General features: G+C 33.7%; 1 protein-coding gene across 1 annotated transcript; it reads left to right on the top strand.

Moving 5' to 3' along the window:
• The first annotated feature begins 1,329 nt into the window (after positions 1 to 1,329).
• Positions 1,330 to 10,610, top strand: LOC111470325 (WAT1-related protein At5g64700-like). The gene is made up of 5 exons (XM_023115880.1): positions 1,330 to 1,707; positions 2,570 to 2,691; positions 9,253 to 9,505; positions 9,586 to 9,744; positions 10,417 to 10,610. The coding sequence occupies exons 1-5, from the start codon at positions 1,330 to 1,332 to the stop codon at positions 10,570 to 10,572; spliced, it is 1,068 nt and encodes a 355-aa protein (XP_022971648.1). The 3' UTR covers positions 10,573 to 10,610.
• The last annotated feature ends 549 nt before the right edge of the window (positions 10,611 to 11,159 follow it).

Raw genomic sequence — 11,159 nt, 5'->3', positions numbered from 1 at the left:
TAATTTATGGGACCCCTATTTCAAACTATTAGATGCCCATTTGTCGAATTTTTACCCGAATTTCAATACTAACCTTACTTTAATATTTACTAGGTGCCTTCAGAAAATATTTGGAATTTTTGTACTCATCTTCGGCTATAAATCAAAGCTCGGGAAGACATGTGTTAGACTTGTAAGTAACCACACGGACTTCTAAGAAGTAATACTTGTATGATTTGCATGCATGCTAGAAAAACTGACTCTAAGGATAGTTTAACATGATCTATACCTAGGAATATGGAATAAATGCACAATTACATGCTCCTGTATGCGAATGTGTTAGGATCTCGTTAATTGTATAACATCGCTTTATACAGCTAGTACAATATGGAATAAATGCACAATTACATGCTCATGTATGCGAATGTGTTGGATCTTGTTTATCGTATAACATCTCTTTATATAGCTAGTACAAATATCATGTGTTGGAGAATGAGATTTTTGTGAAATCTGCGCTCTGGGTGATTGATGGATGTTATCGTCTCGTTGAGCATGTTTCCGGTGAAGGTTTGTTCGAAGAAGATGATGTTAACATGACATTTTTTACAAATTCATATCCTATAAAGTGTGAGGAAGCAGTCAAAAACTCAAAGTGGAGGATTGCCATGGATGAGAAGATTAAATCCATTGAAAAAAATCAGACCTGGCACTTAGTAGCTCTTCCTGCGGGTGCTAAGAAAATTGGGGTAAAATGGATTTATAAAACTAAGTTAAATGAGCTTGGAGAGGTTAACAAATACAAGGCAAAATTGGTGGTAAAAGAATACACACAAGAGCATGAAATTGATTAAACTGAAGTTTTTGAGCCGATAGCTAGAATGGATACTGTGAGGATGATCATATCTTTGTAGAACAACCAAGAGGCTATGAAGAAAGGGGGAGTGAACATATGGTGTATAAGCTCAACAAATCACTCTACAAGTTAAAACAGGCACCTAGAGCATGGTTCAGCCGAATCGAATCCGACTTCATCAAATAAAAAATTGGTAAAGATGAAAATGGCATTAAAATGGATGCAACTTTTTTCAAACAAATAGTAGGAAGCTTGATGTATCACACTACCATCCGTCTTGATCTTATGTTTGTTGTTAGTCTAATAAGTCGTTTTATGGCTTGTCCAACGCAACAACATTTTGCAGTAGCAAAAAGAGCTTTGAGGTACTTGAAAGGTACAATGAACTATGGTGTATTCTACAAAAGGGGAGGAGTGAGTGAGCTGATCGGTTTTAGTGATAGTAACTACGCCGGCGACATAGAAGACCGCAAAAGCACTTCAGGCATGTGTTTATGATGAGTGAAGGAGCAGTGACTTGGTCATCTAGAAAGCAACCTATAGTCACTTTATCAACCACAAAGGAGAGTTTGTTGCTGCATGTGCATGTGCATGTCAAGCTGTTTGGACGAGAAGAATACTCAAAAGAGATCGGTTCTTTACAGACAGAAGGAACCAAACTTATGTGTGATAATGCTTCAACTATTAAGCTGTCAAAAAATCCCGTTCTACATGGTCGTTCTATGCACATAAGTGTGAGATTTCATTTTCTTAGAGATCTTACAAAAGAAGGCACTGTCAACTTAGTGTTTTGTGGTACTCGAGATCAACTTGCTGATTTGTTGACAAAGCCTCTCAAATTGGAAGCATTTCAGAAACTACATAAAGAGTTTGGGGTATGTGATATACTAATTCTTGTCAAAAAAACTGGTCTAGTTTTCTATTTCAAATATAGTTCTAGTCTTTATTTTCCTGCGGATATATTTTTATGTTCAACTACTTTAAGTTAGTAGTGGTTACAAAAAGATATATAATGTGATGTTTAGAACTAATAAGACGTTTATGTTGTTGCTCTAACAATATGCAAATAGGCCTCTTAAAAGTCTCATCACCATAAATAATTTAACAAAACGTGTGAATGAACAGATTGTGTATTGTTTTCTAAAAGGGACAGCTAAATAAAGCAAACACAATCCTCTTAGTTTCTACCAAAGTTGCTCCTTTTTTAAATGGAAACTATAGCTCAATAATTGGTGGGTAAACCCATTTCTTATCCTTCAACAAGTGGCCCACATAATAATCATTATTTTTGGCCCATAGGAAACCAAAACACTAAAGATTTAGAAGATATGTTTATGAACCAATCAAAGAACCAATCAAATTACAGAGTTTGAGGAAGATGGAAAAGAAGCCTTATTTTGCAGTGTTACTGAGACACAGCATATATGCAGGAATGTTTCTGCTGTCCAAAGCTGCCTTTGANTTTAAAAAAAAAAAAAAAAAAAAAATCTTCCTTCTTCTCGAACCATGTTAAATATCAAACATTTATCCGTCACAGCTCACCACTAACCAGAAATGACTAAAGTTTTCTATTTTTTAAAAAATCACCCAATCCAAAAAGAAAAAAATCTAACCTAGATTGAATAATAAGATTGGTCACATCTCTCAACTCATTTAGACCCTTAATTTCACTTAAAATAATCAACTCATAATTTCATAAAGTTGGTGAATATAATTTTTTAACCTGAATGAACTATTTGCAGGATAACGGTATGTCTTGATCTCCAGGGAGTTGCTCTTATTTATACATCAGCCAGTTTAGCTGCAGCAACTATAAATGCTATTCCTGTTATTACGTTTCTTTTCGCCCTTCTATTCAGGTAAACTACACATCTTTAAACTACGAGCTTCTTTTTACGTGTTTAGAGTTATGTCTAATACGTTTTTCAATTTTAAAAAAAGGTCAATAGATACTTCACTTATTAATATTATGTCTAATATGTTCGTGATATTTTGATAATAATTTAATAGGTCCCTGGACTTGTAATTTTGTATCTATTAAGTTATTAGGTTTTAATTTTAGGTCAAATTAAGGACGTTATAGCTTTTAAAACTTTAAATTTTATGTCTAATAGATTTATGTGTCTTAAAAATGTCTAATAAGCTTTTCAATAAGTTCTTGTTTAAATTTTAAAAAAATCCATTGATCTAAAAGCTATATAAAATTAAAATTTATATGTAATGAGACTTAGAGGTTCAATTTCGTATCTAAAAATTTGTAAACTCTTAAAAGTTTATTTTTGGGATATATCAGACACAAAATTAAAAGTTTATAGACTGGTTAGACACTTTTAAATTTTTTCATGGACCTATAAAATACAATGTTAAACGCTTTGATTTTTTTAACCTTACCTCTGTAACAAAACCTTCTTTCAACCTTCAAATTCTAATTCTCATCGGTTAAAGTATCAAAGCATTGTATTCTCAATAGCTAGTCAATCACATGACAATAGAGCCAATCAAATCCATACTTTTTATACCTCAAAAATAAATTTATTTTTTAGACCTTTACTTCAAAACTTATAGAATAAAGTATTCGTGTCTCACTTATTCGTTTGCTTTGGTTTTCGTTGGTGAAAGTGAATCGAATAGTTAAGTACTTGGGAAGTAGTTTAAGAGTTTATAGCATTTTAGGATTAAGTTAAGATTATTTCAACAATGATATTTTAAGTTTATCATTATGACCAAGCTTCTAAGAACAATGATTTCAAAGAAAGCTCCCCTCAAGGAGCGATCCGATAAAGAAATAAAGAATCAACATAGATCATCGTCAATTTGCACATACCAGTTCATTACAAATGAAGCCCTCAAGATTCAAGATCTATAAGGAACTTTAGGACTAAAACACCCCAAAGATAGATTCAAAGTCAATCAACCACCATAAAACCTTCAACTTTGTTGAACATTTGTGTCAAAATATCCTTGTGAATAGATATTTGGATTCAATACATCTCTTCTCAAGAGATACAACCATCAAATATCGTGAAGAGTTTAATTATGTTCATATAGTGATATTTGAGTAAAAGAGATACATGAATGAACCAAAACCACATTTGAATTGAGAATGATCTTGAGGATAAAATAACTAAGAAAAAAGTTATTACCTATACCAACAAGGTACACTTTTCTTTCGGTGACTCAATCATAAGAACTCCAGAGTTAATTCTGCTTTGCTTGGAGCAATTTTATGTTAGATGACCTAAATTTTTTTCTAAAAGATCTGTGTTAATCTGTGAGGATAGTCTTCACTTTTAGAAGCGAGAAACAAGTAACGTAGCTGTGTTAAAGTGAATACATGAGAATATTAGGACAATCAAGTGTGGAATCCTGAACATGGATTGTTACAATATAGGTCTCGTTCCGTTATTTAGGCTTATAGACAATAGTCTTGCCTCTCAATATTCATTCAAACCTTGCTAATGGGGCAGTTTATTTTAACACTAACCCAAACTTCTTGGTTTCTCTCTAATATTCTAACGTACTAAAAACCTATGTCTAGATCTCGCTGAAAAAGGATTGAGATTAGAAAACGTGTTCATTTGATGAATATCATTTTCATAATAAGGATTGACGATACTGATAGAATCAAATGGTAAAAGAGCACCAGTCAAAATTCCAAAGTTGCTACCTTGGGAGCAGATCTTCAGGAATCCATAATGGACCTTTCTTCCTATGGTTTAATCAAAAGGAAGCACACACTCAAATATGTGCTCTTTGGGTTCAAAAGCTTTTATTGTGAGAATATGATGGCTACAACTTCATAAAGAAAGTGATGAATTAAAGATTTATTGTGGTCACGAGGGATATATGAATGAACCAGGACCATATCTAAATGAGATTGATTCTAAGAATATGATAATTAAAAAAAAAAAATAGAAGAATTAATAGTTATTACCTATACCAACAAAGTACACTTTCGTTTTCAGTGGAAAGAAAATTTAAAGGGAAACAATTGTTGTAGAGGTGTTGAGAAGTTTAACTTCAAAGTCTGAGCATGGCTACTATAGAAGAAGCTAAAACTAAAGATCTATTATTCTCATTTATCGAACTGTTAGGCTCGCTTCAAATTCATGAGTCAAGAATTCAGAGACCATTAGAAAGGAATGAAAAAAAAAGACACTTCAAGTGAAGGAGACAACCAACAACCATGGAGAAAATGTTTGTTTAGCAAGTAGAGGTTGTGGTAGAGGAGGATTTCGCAACAACCATGGTAGTCATGGTAACAGGGGTAGAGAGAGAAATAATAGACAAAGGCACTTCATATAAAGATCAATATATGAATTTTACAACACAAAATGTAGAAGAAGAAAAGACTTTTTATGACTTGTATTGATATTTACCCAAAGAAAATATATGGTTTGTTGATATCAGAGACTCGAACCATATGACAAACACCAAATATTTACTCTAGGAGCTTGATGAGATGCAAAGAATTAAGGTACAACTCAACAATACAAGAGAGATGCAAGTTGAAGAAAAAACCACGGTGAAAGTTGCAACCATTCACGGAAACATAAAACTGTTAGATAGAGTTCAATTTGTGCTTGATTTAGTCTACAATTTATTGATTATTGGACAATTAATGACTGGAAGATATTCCATTTAATTCGATGACAACATAAGTGTCATTAAAATAAGAAATTAGATCACAAAGTTCAAATTGTCATGATTTCAAATAAGGTGTTTCCATTGGTTGTTTCTAACCTGAGAAATTTTGCTTTTGCTGCTAGCACAAAAGATAACTCGACTTTTTGGTATCTGGGATATGGGCATCTTCATATGAAGGGGCTTGAAGCCACCCAGAGATAAATGTATGGTTTTCGGATTACCAAAAACTGATTCAATTAGTTTATGTGAATGATGTATTTATGATAAGCAAACTAGGAAGTCCTATTCTATTCGAAAAGCTAAAAGAGCTTCAGATTGTCTAGAACTAATTCATGTTGATTTATGTGGACAAATACAAACTAAATCCTTTGGTGGTAGTATTTATTTTTACTATTAGTTGATGATTATAGTTGCATGAGTTGAGTTTACTTTCTATAGGAACGTTTGAGAAGTTTCAGAATTTTAAAGTTACGTGTAGAACTAAAGTGGTTGCAACATTAAAGTTCTTCACGTAGATAGAGGTGACGAGTTCATATATAAAGAATTCAATCTATTTTATGAAGAAAAGGGCATCCAAAGGGATTTAACAACTCCTTAAACTCTAGAACAAAATAGAATCATTGACGAAAAAATCAAACTATTGTAGAGATGACAAGAAGTATTTTACAAGTAAGGAGACTTTCAGATTAATTTTAGGTCGAAGTTATAGCTAGTATCTGTCTATCTATTAAATCTTTCGCCAACAAAGACTTTCGTGAATCGAACTCCTTATTATTAAGCATGACGTGGAAGAAAAACCATAGGAGTATTTGATTGTGTTGCTTATGCTTTCATAAATCCTCAATTTCATTCCAAGCTTAATGAAATATCTTAAAAATACATTTTTATTGGTTATTGTACTCAATCAAAAACAAATAAACGATATAACCCTCCTAATGAAAAGATTTCACTTAAAAAGGGATATAATAGTGGATTAAAATGTGAGTTGGGATTAGAATAAAGAATAGAAGAATCAAGAGATTACAATTGAAGTTTCTCCGAATGAAAAAAGACAAGAACCAACTAGAGTACATAAGATGACACACAAAAATTTTACAAACGGGGAAATTATAAACAAATTACAAAAGCCTCAAAAATTTAAAACGAAGCTTGACACTTTGAAATGACTGACACCCCTCTAAAAGTGCAACTCTAGAGCACCTCTCCACCTTGACTAGTAACCGTGTAACTCTAGAGCACCTCTCTACTTTGACTAGTACTTAAAAAAGAGATAAGTATAAAAATATACTAAGTAAACAATCTACTTGTAGGCTCTTATCGCTTCTTTCTCCTAATAGGTTCCTACAGTTTTCCTTTAGTCTATACGAAGTTCCAATTGATTCTTCATTGATCATCTACCTGTGTAATCCCCTGTCCCTCATCGAGACTAGTTTACGGCATCATGACGTCAGCCTTGACCTATTCCTACACTCAATAGAAGTGTTCATACTAAACCACCAACCCGCGTAGTCTCTAATCTCTTCCAAGATCGGATTACGAAGTCACAGCGTCAGCCTTGAATCATTTCTACACTCATCCTAACACCTATTCGCGTAGTCTCTTGTCCAACCAAGACTTGTTTACAAGTTCGCCTATTTCTTCACTCGATAGGGGTCCATTTCTTGAGCTAACTATCCATGTAGTCCCTAGTTCTTCTCAAAAACTAGTTTAAGAGGATTAAAGCGTCAGCCCTGACCCGACAGTACACTCAATAGTAACTCAACTAGTTTCGTAATTCTGTAAGCTACTTAAATCATGATAAGACACCGTGGAGGTCTACTAGGTTCTTAGGGGCATTCATGCAGTTTAAATTCCATTTTCTCAATTCCAAGAAGTTCTAGGTTACGGCTTAACCAATCCCTAGGTTCACATAGGTCTAACCTCTAGTTCTACATGTAAACCGCACTAGTTATAGAGTCGTAATCTTAATTGAGTTCTTGATGCATGCTTTAGGAGGAAAAATATTTATTAATTGTCTTTAACACGTCAAATGTGTCTACCTATTCAGAGATATCTATTAAGAAGGTATTCCTACCAACCCTTAGTGCATGAAATGATAACATAAATGAGACACAATCAAACAAGCTCAATGGGGAGATAACATCCATCAATAGCTCGAAACACAGATCAAAATATCACTTCCTTCGTCATACCACAATAGAAGACATTAAATAAGGCATTCTTGTCAATTATTTTGTTCTAAGGGAAATTTCATAATTTTATCAAGTACGTGTCATAGTTATCCAAATTGTTTATTCTATGTTTTTCTAATCACACATATTTTAACCACCTAGGTACATTATGCTCGCATGCTAGTTTGTACTAGCGATCCTTACAAGTATCACTTTTCTAAAATTTAGGTAGTTACTTATAGGATGAAGCGTGCCTTTCGAAGCTTACTTTCCCGATAATTGAGAACCCCAAATTTCTTGAAAACTTGTTGGTAGATCCTGAATCAAGTCAAATTTAGGCCAGTTTCAAAATTGGGACCAAAAGCAGTCGAACGAGAGTCAAACAAGTTTCAAAATGTGTCTCAAGCGCGGGTCACATGTCACCACGTCCCAGAGGAGTCTTCCACGTGCATAGCCACACATGTGTACTGACGCGCTAGAGTGGGGAGGATGTGCGCTCTCATGTTGCCACGTGGTATGAACGAGTTGGTTCGTTGAGAACAAGTGCATGGGTCCAAGTCTTGCGGCATGCGTCGAGAATCTAAATTTTCTTATGCTGACCCATGGCAAAAGTTTAACACTCATAGATCTTGACGAATGCTAGAACTCCTATCTCTGGTCGAATCGTCTATAACTTACTTCATAGATTTTGGGCATAGTACTCCCTAGATTAACATACTCAAATTTCAGAACCTAATTTCTAATATTCTTCAAGGATCTAAGAGAAATTCGAGAACAAGGATTCAAGAACTTATCTTTTGATTTTCCTCGTTTCTTGACGGTTTTGGATGATTCAAAGGTCCAGAATGCTTCTCCTCTAGACTTTATGAAGGGTTCATGAAGAAACTCGACTAGAATCAAACTCCTCACGACTGATATGGCGGTTACTTCCCTCTCTTTATAACTTTCTTTCTCTCTCTACTTCTTTTCTTTTCTTCTCGTGTCCTCTTTTCCTTTTTTTTCTTTTCTTTTGCTTATCTTTTACTAACCTCCTTAGGTGCTTGATTATGAGGAGGGAAGAATGACCAAACTACCCTTCTAGATTGTCTTTTACTGTTCTTTTCCACCCTTTTTATTTTATATTTTCTTGAATTAGGAGAGTTCTCCCAGTACTTTTTCCTCTTTATAATTTTGAAATTAAATTTTATTAAATTAGATCTTTAAGACTCTCAATAAAAGAAAAAAATTAGATTTTAAATTTCTTATCGGGTTACACAGTTCATATGTGTAGTTACTATACTCTATATCAATTTAATGCAAACGAAGGAGTCATGGACATTATTAGCCTTTTGTTTCGCTACTCTTTTTAGATCCTCGCTCATCTTTCTATGTTTGGTCCCTACATTGACCTTTCTGATTGTACTAATAGCACTCTACATTCTTATGTCTGTTTTTTTTTTTCACTTTTCCAACTGCTACATGATTATTCTTTTTAGAATTGACCTTATTACAGTAAACCCAACCCAAAAATATTATCGGATATTTAAAAGCGTTACATTCAAGCATTTCCATTACCATATTTTCCTCATTGTTAATCTCTAAGGGAAAGAAAATGTTTGGTAGGGTGGAGATGTTGAAGCTAAAGTCAATAGTAGGATTAGCAAAGGTGGGAGGAATAGTGTTTTGTATGGGCGGTTTGTTGGTTTTGGTGTTCTACAAAGGCCCTCAACTCACATTCTTTAACAATCACCACCTTTTTTCTATACAAAAACATCATCAAAATCCACTTCATGTTGCTTCAACCCAAACTTGGATTAAGGGTTGCTTCCTAATGATGGCTTCAAATACCTTGTGGGCTTTATCACTTGTTCTTCAGGTACTTACTTCATAATTATTTTTAATGTCTTTTTATGAAGGATCGTAAAAATTTATAACGAGTTCTTTGATTTAACGCAGGCATTTGTACTGAAATGTTATCCTTCGACACTTCTATTCACTAGTCTTCAATGCCTTGTTAGCTCGTTTCAATCGTTCGTTATTGCCATTGCTTTGGAGAGAAACCTTGACGAATGGAAATTGTCTTGGAATCTTAGACTTCTTTCGGTCGCATATTGTGTAAGTCATTTTGTTGGTTGACTCTGACATTCTCCTATATCTCATGCAACATGATTGTGTCATTTGATGGTCACTTTTTAGAGTAAAGTCTATCCTCACATACACAACATTACCTAATTATCACTTTCAAGAGGGAAGTTTATCTCCACATACCAAAACGGGTGGTTTCACATTTGTTTATCTTCACTTACATGCTTCCTAGGAAAATTTTCGAGAAGTTGCCCAACCTAAAATTGCTCAAAGCTAAACATGCTTAATTTTGGAGTTCTTATCATCGAATCACTCAAAAAGAAAATGCACCTTTTTGGTATAGATAGTAACTTCAATTCTTTTTAGTCTTTCTCAAGGATCCTATCCTTAAAATTACTTTCATTTGGATGTGGTATCAATTTGTTCACGTCCATCCTTTATTAGGGCGTCAAATGGCCACTAGCTTCTCCCTTGATTCGTCCTTTATTTACATCTTACTAGGAGAGATACTGCTTTAATACCATTTGTAATGTATCATGCATGCATAGGATTCTGATAATGATTTGAAATTTGAATTTGGCACTTGATACCTCTAATGGAGAACATAAATGACTAAAATACCCCTCTGGGATTGATTTTGACAACTTTTTCCATTTTTTTCACCATTTTTATATACATACTTACCAAATCAATAATATGCAGGGAATAGTGGCAACTGGGGTTACATATTCTCTTCAAACATGGGTCATTAAGAAGAAAGGACCAGTTTTTTTAGCCATGTCAACGCCAATTATTCTGGTCATTACAACTATTTCTTCTGCCGTTCTTCTTGGCGAGAGTATCAGCCTTGGAAGGTAACTTAAGTGTTTGATTTCATTTGAGATCTCATGGTAATCCTAGTATGTTGAACCTTAGAACCTTCGTAATATACAAAATCCTAGTTAAATGTTTAACTCTAAAATCAACTTTATTTTTTAAATCTAAATATACTCAAGAATGTCAAGATGATAAGAAATCACCGTGAAAGAAAATAAGGTTCGGATTACTTTGTTGATCAAATGAAGATAAAAACCCTAATTTGAAATCACTTTACAAGCAATTGAAAAACAAATAATACTAAGTTTACCATATAAAATAAAATTGTTGAAAAAATAAAAAAAACTACAACCTCTAACACATAGGATTGATACTGGAGGATGACGCTCCTCCTCTTTTAACTCCATATAAAAAAGAAAAGTTGTATTTGGTGAATTTAAAATGCTTTAAGGTTTTTGACTCATCTAACCTAGTAAGTTATCCCAAACTTTTCTCTTGGTTATAGGAAGTTCGAACTTAGATTTTACAACTATCAGAGTTTTCGAAGTTTTGAGTGGTTCTCATGCTCATCACAAACCCATTAAAAATTTGGTACTTATTCACCTTTTCTGTTCCTTCATTGGTATCTT

Source organism: Cucurbita maxima, unplaced genomic scaffold, assembly GCF_002738345.1.
Source record: "Cucurbita maxima cultivar Rimu unplaced genomic scaffold, Cmax_1.0 Cma_Scf00044, whole genome shotgun sequence".
NCBI classification, from domain to species: Eukaryota; Viridiplantae; Streptophyta; class Magnoliopsida; order Cucurbitales; family Cucurbitaceae; genus Cucurbita; species Cucurbita maxima.
Note: the sequence above shows the minus strand (reverse complement) of the source record. Positions and strands in the feature narration are given on the sequence as shown.

Excerpts from the sequence above, each read along its gene's own strand:
- LOC111470325 (XM_023115880.1), top strand. The coding sequence starts at position 1,330 with ATGAGTGAAGGAGCAGTGACTTGGTCATCTAGAAAGCAACCTATAGTC. Across the intron at positions 1,708-2,569 it reads AACTACATAAAGAGTTTGGG|TGCAGGATAACGGTATGTCT; the intron begins GTATGTGATATA and ends GAATGAACTATT. Across the intron at positions 2,692-9,252 it reads CTTTTCGCCCTTCTATTCAG|GGTGGAGATGTTGAAGCTAA; the intron begins GTAAACTACACA and ends AATGTTTGGTAG.